The 15,674-nt window shown below is 41.2% G+C and overlaps 1 protein-coding gene across 1 annotated transcript in view; it reads left to right on the forward strand.

The window, feature by feature from the left end:
* Positions 1 to 15,674, forward strand: part of phip (pleckstrin homology domain interacting protein) — a 171,078-nt gene that overhangs the window by 37,179 nt on the left and 118,225 nt on the right. The window contains exons 14-17 of the mRNA XM_065016614.1: positions 3,086 to 3,184; positions 12,073 to 12,229; positions 14,212 to 14,346; positions 14,925 to 15,053. Of these exons, the coding sequence (XP_064872686.1) occupies positions 3,086 to 3,184; positions 12,073 to 12,229; positions 14,212 to 14,346; positions 14,925 to 15,053 (520 nt within the window). The remainder of the gene's footprint in view (positions 1 to 3,085; positions 3,185 to 12,072; positions 12,230 to 14,211; positions 14,347 to 14,924; positions 15,054 to 15,674) is intronic.

The following is a 15,674-nucleotide window of genomic DNA, read 5'->3' on the forward strand; positions in this document are numbered from 1 at the left end:
ATAGGGGTTTATCCTGTGTGTGTGACAGATAAGGGTTTATCCTGTGTGTGTGACAGATAGGGGTTTATCCTGTGTGTGTGTGTGATAGGGGTTTATCCTGTGTGTGTGACAGATAAGGGTTTATCCTGTGTGTGTGTGTGACAGATAGGGGTTTATCCTGTGTGTGTGTGTGACAGATAGGGGTTTATCCTGTGTGTGTGTGTGACAGATAGGGGTGTATCCTGTGTGTGTGTGTGACAGATAAGGGTTTATCCTGTGTGTGTGTGTGACAGATAGGGGTTTATCCTGTGTGTGTGTGTGACAGATAGGGGTTTATCCTGTGTGTGTGTGTGACAGATAGGGGTGTATCCTGTGTGTGTGTGTGTGATAGATAGGGGTTTATCCTGTGTGTGTGACAGATAGGGGTTTATCCTGTGTGTGTGTGTGACAGATAGGGGTTTATCTTGTGTGTGTGACAGATAAGGATTTATCCTGTGTGTGTGTGATAGATAGGGGTTTATCCTGTGTGTGTGGCAGATAAGGATTTATCCTGTGTGTGTGTGTGATAGATAGGGGTTTATCCTGTGTGTGTGTGTGTGTGTGACAGATAGGGGTTTATCCTGTGTGTGTGACAGATAAGGATTTATCCTGTGTGAGTGTGTGACAGATAAGGGTTTATCCTGTGTGTGTGTGTGTGTGTGTGTGTGTGTGTGTGTGTGTGTGTGTGTGTGTGTGTGTGTGACAGATAAGATGGTTTTTAAATTGAACTTGAGATTTGATGGCATAGTGTGTAGCAGATATGATTTACTCTGCATACTCTGTTTACTCTGCATACTCTGCATACTCTATTTACTCTGCATACTCTATTTACTCTGCATACTCTGCATACTCTGTTTACGCTGATTACTATGCTTACTCTGCATACTCTGCATACTCTATTTACTCTGCATACTCTATTTACTCTGCATACTCTATTTACTCTGCATACTCTATTTACTCTGCATACTCTGCATACTCTGTTTACGCTGATTACTATGCTTACTCTGCATACTCTGCATACTCTGTTTACTCTGCATACTCTGTTTACTCTGATTACTCTGCTTACTCTGCATACTCTGCATACTCTGTTTACTCTGCATACTCTGCATACTCTGTTGACTGCATACTCTGTTTACTCTGCATACTCTGTTGTCTCTGCATACTCTGTTGTCTCTGCATACTCTGTTGACTATGTTTACTCTGTTTACTCTGCATACTCTGTTGTCTCTGCATACTCTGTTGACTATGTTTACTCTGTTTACTCTGCATACTCTGATTACTCTGCATTCTCTGCATACTCGGCATACTCTGTTTACTCTGCATACTCTGATTACTCTGCATTCTCTGCATACTCTGCATACTATGTTTACTCTGCATACTATGTTTACTCTGCATACTATGTTTACTCTGCATACTCTGCTTACTCTGCATACTCTGTTTACTCTGCATACTCTGCATACTCTGTTTACTCTGCATACTCTGCTTACTCTGCATACTCTGTTTACTCTGCTTACTCTGCTTACTCTGCATACTCTGCATACTATGTTTACTCTGCATACTATGTTTACTCTGCATACTCTGCTTACTCTGCATACTCTGCATACTCTGTTTACTCTGCATACTCTGCATACTCTGCTTACTCTGCATACTATGTTTACTCTGCATACTATGTTTACTCTGCATACTCTGCATACTATGTTTACTCTGCATACTATGTTTACTCTGCATACTATGTTTACTCTGCATACTCTGCATACTATGTTTACTCTGCATACTATGTTTACTCTGCATACTATGTTTACTCTGCATACTCTGCATACTATGTTTACTCTGCATACTATGTTTACTCTGCATACTGTTTACTCTGCATACTATGTTTACTCTGCATACTCTGCATACTATGTTTACTCTGCATACTCTGTTTACTCTGCATACTCTGCATACTATGTTTACTCTGCATACTCTGCATACTATGTTTACTCTGCATACTCTGTTTACTCTGCATACTCTGCATACTATGTTTACTCTGCATACTATGTTTACTCTGCATACTCTGCTTACTCTGCATACTCTGCATACTATGTTTACTCTGCATACTCTGCTTACTCTGCATACTCTGCATACTCTGTCTACTCTGCATACTCTGCATACTCTGTTTACTCTGCATACTCTGCATACTCTGCATACTCTGCTTACTCTGCATACTATGTTTACTCTGCATACTCTGCATACTATGTTTACTCTGCATACTCTGCATACTCTGCTTACTCTGCATACTATGTTTACTCTGCATACTCTGCATACTATGTTTACTCTGCATACTCTGCATACTATTTTTACTCTGCATACTATGTTTACTCTGCATACTCTGTTTACTCTGCATACTCTGCATACTATGTTTACTCTGCATACTATGTTTACTCTGCATACTCTGCATACTATGTTTACTCTGCATACTATGTTTACTCTGCATACTCTGCATACTATGTTTACTCTGCATACTATGTTTACTCTGCATACTATGTTTACTCTGCATACTCTGCATACTATGTTTACTCTGCATACTATGTTTACTCTGCATACTCTGCATACTATGTTTACTCTGCATACTATGTTTACTCTGCATACTCTGCATACTCTGTTTACTCTGCATACTCTGCATACTATGTTTACTCTGCATACTATGTTTACTCTGCATACTATGTTTACTCTGCATACTCTGCATACTATGTTTACTCTGCATACTCTGCATACTATGTTTACTCTGCATACTATGTTTACTCTGCATACTATGTTTACTCTGCATACTATGTTTACTCTGCATACTATGTTTACTCTGCATACTATGTTTACTCTGCATACTCTGCATACTATGTTTACTCTGCATACTATGTTTACTCTGCATACTATGTTTACTCTGCATACTCTGCATACTATGTTTACTCTGCATACTCTGTTTACTATGTTTACTTTGTTGACTCTCTCCACACCTGCCTACTGTGTATAACTGCTTGTGTGTGTGTGTGCATGTGTGTGTGTGTGTGCGTGTGTGTGTGTGTGTGTGTAGGTTTGTGAGTGGCAGCAGGGATGGTACAGCTCGTATCTGGCAGCTCCATCAGCAGGAGTGGAGGAGCATTCTACTGGACATGCAGGCCAAGTTACCAGGGTACACCACACACACACTACATACTACACACACACACACACACTACACACACACACACACACACACACACACACACACACTACACACACACTACACACACACACACACACACACACACACACACACACACACACACACACACACACTACACACACACACACTCCATTTGTTATACTGTACCAGACAAAAGTTTGTACACACCCACTCATTCCATGTGTATGATAATAGTTAATAGTGAAGACATCAAAACTATGAAATAACACATATAGAATAATGTAGAATCATGTACAATCATATAGAATCATGTAGTAACATATAGAATCATGTGCAATCATATAGAATCATATAGAATCATGTAGAATCATGTAGAATCATGTAGTAACATATAGAATCATGTAGTAACATATAGAATCATGTAGTAACATGTAGAATCATGTAGTAACATATAGAATCATGTGCAATCATATAGAATCATGTAGAATCATGTAGAATCATGTAGTAACATATAGAATCATGTAGTAACATATAGAATCATGTAGTAACATATAGAATCATGTACAATCATATAGAATCATGTAGTAACATATAGAATCATGTGCAATCATATAGAATCATATAGAATCATGTAGTTAACATGTAGAATCATATAGAATCATGTAGAATCATGTAGTAACATGTAGAATCATGTAGTAACATATAGAATCATGTAGAATCATGTAGTAACATATAGAATCATGTAGAATCATGTAGTAACATATAGAATCATGTAGTAACATATAGAATCATGTAGTAACATGTAGAATCATGTAGTAACATATAGAATCATGTAGAATCATATAGAATCATGTAGAATCATGTACAATCATATAGAATCATATAGAATCATGTAGTAACATATAGAATCATGTAGAATCATGTAGTAACATATAGAATCATGTAGTAACATATAGAATCATGTAGTAACATGTAGAATCATGTAGTAACATATAGAATCATGTAGAATCATATAGAATCATGTAGAATCATGTACAATCATATAGAATCATGTAGAATCATGTAGTAACATATAGAATCATGTAGTAACATATAGAATCATGTAGTAACATATAGAATCATGTACAATCATATAGAATCATGTAGTAACATATAGAATGATGTGCAATCATATAGAATCATGTAGAATCATGTAGAATCATGTAGTAACATATAGAATCATGTAGTAACATGTAGAATCATGTAGTAACATATAGAATCATGTAGAATCATATAGAATCATGTAGAATCATGTACAATCATATAGAATCATATAGAATCATGTAGTAACATATAGAATCATGTAGAATCATGTAGTAACATATAGAATCATGTAGTAACATATATAATCATGTAGTAACATGTAGAATCATGTAGTAACATATAGAATCATGTGCAATCATATAGAATCATGTAGAATCATGTAGAATCATGTAGTAACATATAGAATCATGTAGTAACATATAGAATCATGTAGTAACATATAGAATCATGTACAATCATATAGAATCATGTAGTAACATATAGAATCATGTGCAATCATATAGAATCATATAGAATCATGTAGTAACATGTAGAATCATATAGAATCATGTAGAATCATGTAGTAACATGTAGAATCATGTAGTAACATATAGAATCATGTAGAATCATGTAGTAACATATAGAATCATGTAGAATCATGTAGTAACATATAGAATCATGTAGTAACATATAGAATCATGTAGTAACATGTAGAATCATGTAGTAACATATAGAATCATGTAGAATCATATAGAATCATGTAGAATCATGTACAATCATATAGAATCATATAGAATCATGTAGTAACATATAGAATCATGTAGAATCATGTAGTAACATATAGAATCATGTAGTAACATGTAGAATCATGTAGTAACATATAGAATCATGTAGTAACATATAGAATCATGTAGAATCATATAGAATCATGTAGAATCATGTAGTAACATATAGAATCATGTAGAATCATGTAGTAACATATAGAATCATGTAGTAACATATAGAATCATGTAGAATCATGTAGTAACATATAGAATCATGTAGTAACATATAGAATCATGTAGTAACATATAGAATCATGTAGAAACATATAGAATCATGTACAATCATATAGAATCATGTAGTAACATATAGAATCATGTGCAATCATATAGAATCATGTAGAATCATGTAGTAACATGTAGAATCATGTAGTAACATATAGAATCATGTAGAATCATGTAGTAACATATAGAATCATGTAGAATCATGTAGTAACATATAGAATCATGTAGTAACATGTAGAATCATGTAGTAACATATAGAATCATGTAGAATCATATAGAATCATGTAGAATCATGTAGAATCATATAGAATCATATAGAATCATGTAGTAACATATATAATCATGTAGAATCATGTAGTAACATATAGAATCATGTAGTAACATGTAGAATCATGTAGTAACATATAGAATCATGTAGTAACATATAGAATCATGTAGAATCATATAGAATCATGTAGAATCATGTACAATCATATAGAATCATGTAGAATCATGTAGTAACATATATAATCATGTAGTAACATATAGAATCATGTAGAATCATATAGAATCATGTAGAATCATGTACAATCATATAGAATCATATAGAATCATGTAGTAACATGTAGAATCATGTAGAATCATGTAGTAACATATAGAATCATGTAGAGTCATATAGAATCATGTAGTACATTTACATTTAAGTAATTTAGCAGACGCTCTTATCCAGAGCGACTTACAAACATGTAGAATCATGTAGTAACATGTAGAATCATGTAGAATCATGTAGAATCATGTAGTAACATGTAGAATCATGTAGAATCATGTAGAATCATATAGAATCATGTAGTAACATGTAGAATCATATAGAATCATGTAGTAACATGTAGAATCATGTAGTAACATATAGAATCATGTAGTAACATGTAGCATGTAGAATCTGGAGTCTCCCACATGCCTTTTGGTGAACACCAAATGTGTTTGCTTATTTTCTTTCTTCAAGCAATGGCTTTTTTCTGGCCACTCTTCCATAAAGCCCAGCTCTGTGGAGTGTACGGATTAAAGTGGTCCTATGGACAAATACTCCAATCTCCGCTGTTATCTTTGGTCATGGTTATATTTGGTCTCTTTATTGCCTCTCTGATTAATGCCCTCCTTGCCTGGTCTGTGAGTTTTGGTGGGTGGCCCTCTTTTGGCAGGTTTGTTGTGGTGCCATATTCTTTCTTTTTTTTATAATGGATTTAATGGTGCTCCGTGGGATGTTCAAAGTTTTGGATATTTTTTTATAACTCAACCCTGATCTGAACTTCTCCACAACTTTGTCCCTGACCTGTTTGGAGAGATCATTGGTCTTCATGGTGCCGCTTGCTTGGTGGTGCCCCTTCCTTAGTGGTGTTGCAGACTCTGGGGCCTTTCAGAACAGGTGTATATATACTGAGATCATGTGACAGATCATGTGACACTTAGATGTAACTAATTATGTGACTTCTGAAGGTAATTGGTTGCACCAGATCTTATTTAGGGGCTTCATAGTAAAGGGGGTGAATACATATTAACGCACAACTTTTCAGTTTTTTTATTTTTTAGAACGATTTTGAAACGAGTAATTTAAAAAATTTCATTTCACCAATTTGGATTAATTTGTATATGTCCGTGACATGAAATCAAATAAAAATCAATTGAAATTACAGGTTGTAATGTAACAAAATAGGAAAAACGCCAAGGGGGTGAATACTTTTGGAAGGCTCTGTAAATAGCTGTTTGCAAAAGAAAATGTCATACACATATCAAATCTATGAATAAAAAAATCTGAAATAGGCCTCCCGAGTTGCGCTGCGGGCTAAGGAACTGCTTGAGGTGCTTAAGGCGTCCCTACAGACCCCGGTTCGATCTCAGGCTGTGTCATTGCCGGCCGTGACCCGGGAGTCCCATAGGGCGGCGCACAATTGGCCCAGCATTGTCCAGGTTAGTTGAGGGCTTGGCCGTGGGGGGCTTTGGTCATCGCGCTTTAATGACTCCTTGTGGTGGGCCGGGCGCCAGCAGGTTAATATTGGTAGTCAGTTGAGCAGTGTTTCCTCAGACACATTGGTGCAGCTAGTTTCCGTGTTGAGTGAGTGGGTGTTAAGAAGCGCAGGTTTACGGGTCATGTTTTGGGAAGACACATGATTGTGAGCCCGTTGGGGAGTTGCAGCGATGAGACAAGATTGTTTTCATGAAATTGGGGAGAAAAAAAGTGGAAACTATATATATATAATCTGAAACATGATATGTTATGCACATTAAGGTACCAAGCAATCATTAGAAATTTGTTAAAGATTTTGCCCCATTTTTCTCCCCAATCTCGTGATATTCAATCGCTAGTAACGATCTTGTCTCATCGCTCCCCAACAGGCTCGAGAAGCGAAGATCGAGACGTGTTCTCTGAAACATGACCCTCCAAACCGTGGTGCTTCTTAACACATTGCTCGTTTATCCCAGAAGTCAGCCTCACCAACGTGTCGGTGGAAACACCGTTTGACTGGCAGAAGTCAGCCTCACCAATGTGTCGGTGGAAACACCGTTTGACTGGCAGAAGTCAGCCTCACCAACGTGTCGGTGGAAACACCGTTTGACTGGCAGAAGTCAGCCTCACCAATGTGTCGGTGGAAACACCGTTTGACTGGCAGAAGTCAGCCTCACCAACGTGTCGGTGGGAACACCGTTTGACTGGCAGAAGTCAGCCTCACCAACGTGTCGGTGGAAACACCGTTTGACTGGCAGAAGTCAGCCTCACCAATGTGTCGGTGGAAACACCGTTTGACTGGCAGAAGTCAGCCTCACCAACGTGTCGGTGGGAACACTGTTTAACTGACAGAAGTCAGCCTCACCAACGTGTCGGTGGAAACACCGTTTGACTGACAGAAGTCAGCCTCACCAACGTGTCGGTGAAAACACCGTTTGACTGGCAGAAGTCAGCCTCACCAACGTGTCGGTGAAAACACCGTTTAACTGACAGAAGTCAGCCTCACCAACGTGTCGGTGGAAACACCGTTTGACTGGCAGAAGTCAGCCTCACCAACGTGTCGGTGGAAACACCGTTTGACTGACAGAAGTCAGCTTGCAGGCCTGCCACAAGGAGTTGATAGAGCTTGATGAGCCAAGGAAAGCTCCCTGGCCAAAACCTCCCCTAACCCTCCCTATGGGGCTGCTCTTGTCCCGGTCACAGCCTGGGAGCGAACCTCAAGCAGCACTTAGAACGCCATTCAATTCAAATCAAATCAAATCAAATTTTATTTGTCACGTACACATGGTTAGCAGATGTTAATGCGAGTGTAGCGAAATGCTTGTGCTTCTAGTTCCGACAATGCAGTGATAACCAACAAGTAATCTAACTAACAATTCCAAAACTACTGTCTTATACACAGTGTAAGGGGATAAGGAATATGTACATAAGGATATATGAATGAGTGATGGTACAGAGCAGCATACAGTAGATGGTATCGAGTACAGTATATACATATGAGATGAGTATGTAGACAAAGTAAACAAAGTGGCATAGTTAAAGTGGCTAGTGACATAAGAATGCAGTCGATGATCTAGAGTACAGTATATACATATGCATATGAGATGAATAATGTAGGGTAAGTAACATTATATAAGGTAGCATTGTTTAAAGTGGCTAGTGATATATTTACATCATTTCCCATCAATTCCCATTATTAAAGTGGCTGGAGTTGGGTCAGTGTCAATGACAGTGTGTTGGCAGCAGCCACTCAATGTTAGTGATTGCTGTTTAACAGTCTGATGGCCTTGAGATAGAAGCTGTTTTTCAGTCTCTCGGTCCCAGCTTTGATGCACCTGTACTGACCTCGCCTTCTGGATGATAGCGGGGTGAACAGGCAGTGGTTAGGGTGGTTGATGTCCTTGATGATCTTTATGGCCTTCCTGTAACATCGGGTGGTGTAGGTGTCCTGGAGGGCAGGTAGTTTGCCCCGGTGATGCGTTGTGCAGACCTCACTACCCTCTGGAGAGCCTTACGGTTGAGGGCGGAGCAGTTGCCGTACCAGGCGGTGATACAGCCCGCCAGGATGCTCTCGATTGTGCATCTGTAGAAGTTTGTGAGTGCTTTTGGTGACAAGCCGAATTTCTTCAGCCTCCTGAGGTTGAAGAGGCGCTGCTGCGCCTTCTTCACGACGCTGTCAGTGTGAGTGGACCAATTCAGTTTGTCTGTGATGTGTATGCCGAGGAACTTAAAACTTGCTACCCTCTCCACTACTGATCCATCGATGTGGATAGGGGGTGTTCCCTCTGCTGTTTCCTGAAGTCCACAATCATCTCCTTAGTTTTGTTGACGTTGAGTGTGAGGTTATTTTCCTGACACCACACTCCGAGGGCCCTCACCTCCTCCCTGTAGGCCGTCTCGTCGTTGTTGGTAATCAAGCCTACCACTGTTGTGTCGTCCGCAAACTTGATGATTGAGTTGGAGGCGTGCATGGCCACGCAGTCGTGGGTGAACAGGGAGTACAGGAGAGGGCTCAGAACGCACCCTTGTGGGGCCCCGTGTTGAGGATCAGCGGGAGGAGATGTTGTTGCCTACCCTCACCACCTGTGGGCGGCCCGTCAGGAAGTCCAGTACCCAGTTGCACAGGGCGGGGTCGAGACCCAGGGTCTCGAGCTTGATGACGAGCTTGGAGGGTACTATGGTATTGAATGCCGAGCTGTAGTCGATGAACAGCATTCTCACATAGGTATTCCTCTTGTCCAGGTGGGTTAGGGCAGTGTGCAGTGTGGTTGAGATTGCATCGTCTGTGGACCTATTTGGGCGGTAAGCAAATTGGAGTGGGTCTAGGGTGTCAGGTAGGGTGGAGGTGATATGGTCCTTGACTAGTCTCTCAAAGCACTTCATGATGACGGAAGTGAGTGCTACGGGCGGTAGTCGTTTAGCTCAGTTACCTTAGCTTTCTTGGGAACAGGAACAATGGTGGCCCTCTTGAAGCATGTGGGAACAGCAGACTGGTATAGGGATTGATTGAATATGTCCGTAAACACACCGGCCAGCTGGTCTGCGCATGCTCTGAGGGCGCGGCTGGGGATGCCGTCTGGGCCTGCAGCCTTGCGAGGGTTAACACGTTTAAATGTCTTACTCACCTCGGCTGCAGTGAAGGAGAGACCGCATGTTTTCGTTGCAGGCCGTGTCAGTGGCACTGTATTGTCCTCAAAGCGGGCAAAAAGTGATTTAGTCTGCCTGGGAGCAAGACATCCTGGTCCGTGACTGGGCTGGGTTTCTTCTTGTAGTCCGTGATTGACTGTAGACCCTGCCACATGCCTCTTGTGTCTGAGCCATTGAATTGAGATTCCACTTTGTCTCTGTACTGACGCTTAGCTTGTTTAATAGCCTTGCGGAGGGAATAGCTGCATTGTTTATATTCGGACATGTTACCAGACACCTTGCCCTGATTAAAAGCAGTGGTTCGTGCTTTCAGTTTCACGCGAATGCTGCCATCAATCCACGGTTTCTGGTTTGGGAATGTTTTTATCGTTGCTATGGGAACGACATCTTCGACGCACGTTCTAATGAACTCGCACACCGAATCAGCGTATTCGTCAATATTTCCATCTGACGCAATACGAAACATGTCCCAGTCCACGTGATGGCAGCAGTCTTGGAGTGTGGAGTCAGCTTGGTCTGACCAGCGTTGGACAGACCTCAGCGTGGGAGCCTCTTGTTTTAGTTTCTGCCTGTAGGCAGGGATCAGCAAAATGGAGTCGTGGTCAGCTTTTCCGAAAGGGGGCGGGGCAGGGCCTTATATGCGTCGCGGAAGTTAGAGTAACAATGATCCAAGGTTTTACCACCCCTGGTTGCGCAATCGATATGCTGATAAAATTTAGGGAGTCTTGTTTTCAGATTAGCTTTGTTAAAATCCCCAGCTACAATGAATGCAGCCTCCGGATAAATGGTTTCCAGTTTGCAAAGAGTTAAATAAAGTTCGTTCAGAGCCATCGATGTGTCTGCTTGGGGGGGAATATATACGGCTGTGATTATAATCGAAGAGAATTCTCTTGGTAGATAATGCGGTCTACATTTGATTGTGAGGAATTCTAAATCAGGTGAACAGAAGGATTTGAGTTCCTGTATGTTTCCTTCATCACACCATGTCTCGTTAGTCATGAGGCATACGCCCCCGCCACTCTTCTTACCAGAAAGATGTTTGTTTCTGTCGGCGCGATGCGTGGAGAAACCCGTTGGCTGCACCGCCTCGGATAGCGTCTTCCCAGTAAGCCATGTTTCTGTGAAGCAGAGAACGTTGCAGTCTCTGATGTCCCTCTGGAATGCTACCCTTGCTGGGATTTCGTCAACCTTGTTGTCAAGAGACTGGGTTGACGAAATCCGAGCAAGGGTAGCATTCCAGAGGGACATCAGAGACTGCAACGTTCTCTGCTTCACAGAAACATGGCTTACTGGGAAGACGCTATCCGAGGCGGTGCAGCCAACGGGTTTCTCCACGCATCGCGCCGACAGAAACAAACATCTTTCTGGTAAGAAGAGCGGAAGAGTCAAACAATCATTTCTGATTAAAAAAACATTTGTGGAAATAAGCTGTTGAACCGTCTATACAGGGTTCCATATTAGTTTCTAGAACATGTCTTTCAGAAGTAGATGGAATTCATCAAGGCTATATATCTCAATCCATAAAAAAATATAGGTTTATTTTCTGGTGCGCCTACATTTTGTTGTGCTTCTAACTTGTCCTACCAAATGAAAAACCTTAATTTAGAGCTCTGATTTGTGCTGTAATTATTAATGTTGTGATGTCATCTGTTTACCAGGAAGTACAATCCCCCTCCGCTTGAGGACAAGGTGACCAAGCTGAAGGTTACCATGGTAGCCTGGGATCGTCACGACAACACAGTCATCACCGCTGCCAACAACCTGACGCTCAAAGTCTGGAACTCCACCACCGGAAACCTCATCCACATACTGATGGTACAAACACACACAGTGGTGGAAAAAGTACCCAATTGGGGCTCTGCTTCTTGTTACCAGTGGTGGAAAAAGTACCCAATTGGGGCGCTGCTTCTTGTTACCAGTGGTGGAAAAAGTACCCAATTGGGGCTCTGCTTCTTGTTACCAGTGGTGGAAAAAGTACCCAATTGGGGCTCTGCTTCTTGTTACCAGTGGTGGAAAAAGTACCCAATTGGGGCTCTGCTTCTTGTTACCAGTGGTGGAAAAAGTACCCAATTGGGGCTCTGCTTCTTGTTACCAGTGGTGGAAAAAGTACCCAATTAGGGCTCTGCTTCTTGTTACCAGTGGTGGAAAAAGTACCCAATTGGGGCTCTGCTTCTTGTTACCAGTGGTGGAAAAAGTACCCAATTGGGGCTCTGCTTCTTGTTACCAGTGGTGGAAAAAGTACCCAATTGGGGCGCTGCTTCTTGTTACCAGTGGTGGAAAAAGTACCCAATTGGGGCGCTGCTTCTTGTTACCAGTGGTGGAAAAAGTACCCAATTGGGGCTCTGCTTCTTGTTACCAGTGGTGGAAAAAGTACCCAATTGGGGCTCTGCTTCTTGTTACCAGTGGTGGAAAAAGTACCCAATTAGGGCTCTGCTTCTTGTTACCAGTGGTGGAAAAAGTACCCAATTGGGGCTCTGCTTCTTGTTACCAGTGGTGGAAAAAGTACCCAATTGGGGCTCTGCTTCTTGTTACCAGTGGTGGAAAAAGTACCCAATTAGGGCTCTGCTTCTTGTTACCAGTGGTGGAAAAAGTACCCAATTGGGGCTCTGCTTCTTGTGCTTCAGTACAAATAAAGATACCTCAATAGAAAAGGACTCTAGTCAAAGTAAAATACTACTCGAGTAGAAGTCTAAAAGTATTTGGTTATAAATATACTTAAGTATCAAAAGTAAAAGTACGAATAATAAAAAAGTCCAAATATTAAGACTGCACAAATGTTATTTAAAAAAAAAAGAAGTATTTATGAATAGCCAGCGGCACACCAAATAACACTCAGACATCATTTACAAACAAAGCATTTGTGTTTAGTGAGTCCTCCAGATCAGAGGCAGTAGGGATGACCAGGGGTGTTCTCTGTTTAGTGAGTCCTCCAGATCAGAGGCAGTAGGGATGACCAGGGGTGTTCTCTGTTTAGTGAGTCCACCAGATCAGAGGTAGTAGGGATGACCAGGGATGTTCTCTGTTTAGTGAGTCCTCCAGATCAGAGGCAGTAGATGACCAGGGATGTTCTCTGTTTAGTGAGTCCTCCAGATCAGAGGCAGTAGGGATGACCAGGGGTGTTCTCTGTTTAGTGAGTCCACCAGATCAGAGGCAGTAGGGATGACCAGGGATGTTCTCTGTTTAGTGAGTCCTCCAGATCAGAGGCAGTAGGGATGACCAGGGGTGTTCTCTGTTTAGTGAGTCCACCAGATAAGAGGCAGTAGGGATGACCAGGGATGTTCTCTGTTTAGTGAGTCCTCCAGATCAGAGGCAGCAGGGATGACCAGGGATGTTCTCTGTTTAGTGAGTCCTCCTCAGAGGCAGGGATCAGGGGTGTTCTCTGAGGCAGTCAGAGGCAGTAGGGAGGACCAGGGATGTTCTCTGTTTAGTGAGTCCTCCAGGTCAGAGGCAGTAGGGAGGACCAGGGATGTTCTCTGTTTAGTGAGTCCTCCAGATCAGAGACAGTAGGGATGACCAGGGATGTTCTCTGTTTAGTGAGTCCTCCAGATCAGAGGCAGCAGGGATGACCAGGGATGTTCTCTGTTTAGTGAGTCCTCCAGATCAGAGGCAGTAGGGAGGCTCTGTTGTTAAAAACATAAATAGTAAAGTACAGGTACCCCAGAAAACTACTTAAGTAGTAGTTTAAAGTATTTATACTTAAGTACATTACACCACTACACACACACACACACACACACACACACACACACACACACACACACACTACTTTGATGGATTCATTTATTGATCGATCCCAGGGTCATGAGGACGAGGTGTTTGTCCTGGAGCCACACCCCTTTGACCCCCGCATCCTGTTCAGCGCCGGGCATGATGGGAATGCCATCGTCTGGGACCTGGCCCGAGGGGTCAAGATACGATCCTACTTCAACATGGTGAGACAGGGGGGCAGGTGGGGTGTGTGTGTATTTATGATGGTTCTGGGTTGTGCTGATACTGTCATACTCATATTCGTAATTGTATCAATTTTATCACACTTGATACTTGTAATCAGACTTACTCAGGATCGGAAACTCACGGTAACACCCTCTAACCAGTGTTGTAGTGGAGGGTAAACTCACGGTAACACCCTCTAACCAGTGGTGTAGTGGAGGGTAAACTCACGGTAACACCCTCTAACCAGGGGTGTAGTGGAGGGTAAACTCACGGTAACACCCTCTAACCAGGGGTGTAGTGGAGGGTAAACTCACGGTAACACCCTCTAACCAGTGTTGTAGTGGAGGGTAACTCACGGTAACACCCTCTAACCAGGGGTGTAGTGGAGGGTAAACTCACGGTAACACCCTCTAACCAGGGGTGTAGTGGAGGGTAAACTCACGGTAACACCCTTTTTTATTTTTCACAAGACATAAAAAATGCTTTGAAAATAAAGGGAGCTTTTCTTTATTCAGTGTGAAGGGTGATCAGTGTTTATTCATCGATGGTAACTACTCTACATTTTCCCATTTTCCAGATTGAAGGTCAAGGCCATGGGGCGGTATTTGACTGTAAGTGTAGTCCTGATGGACAGCACTTTGCTGCTACAGACTCACATGGTCACCTGCTCATCTTCGGCTTCGGTTCCAGCAGCAAGTATGACAAGGTACACACTAGGAGTCTACTACTCCTATACTATATTACTACTACAATACTATAACATTACTATTACAATACTATAACATTACTACTACTATAATACTACTATAACACTACTACTACTACTATAATACTACTCCTATACTATATTACTACTACAATACTATAACACTACTACTACTATAATACTACTCCTATACTATATTACTACTACAATACTACACCATTACTACTCCTATACTATATTACTACTATAATACTATAACACTACTACTACCACTACTACTATAATACTACTCCTATGCTATATTACTACTACAATACTATAACACTACTACTACTACTACAATACTGTTTGAACTACTAACTAGAACTTCTACTCCTATACTATATTACTACTACAATACTATAACACTACTACGACTATAATACTACTTATTCTACTACTACTACTACTACTACTACTACTACATTACTGCTAGAACTACTACTCCTATACTATATTACTACGACAATACTATAACACTACTACTACTACTACAATACTATAACACTACTACTACTAAAATACTACTTCTACTTCTACTACAATACTGCTAGAACTACTAACTCGAACTACTACTCCTAT

The sequence above is a fragment of the Oncorhynchus nerka genome, unplaced genomic scaffold, assembly GCF_034236695.1.
Source record: "Oncorhynchus nerka isolate Pitt River unplaced genomic scaffold, Oner_Uvic_2.0 unplaced_scaffold_940, whole genome shotgun sequence".
Classification (NCBI taxonomy): Eukaryota; Metazoa; Chordata; class Actinopteri; order Salmoniformes; family Salmonidae; genus Oncorhynchus; species Oncorhynchus nerka.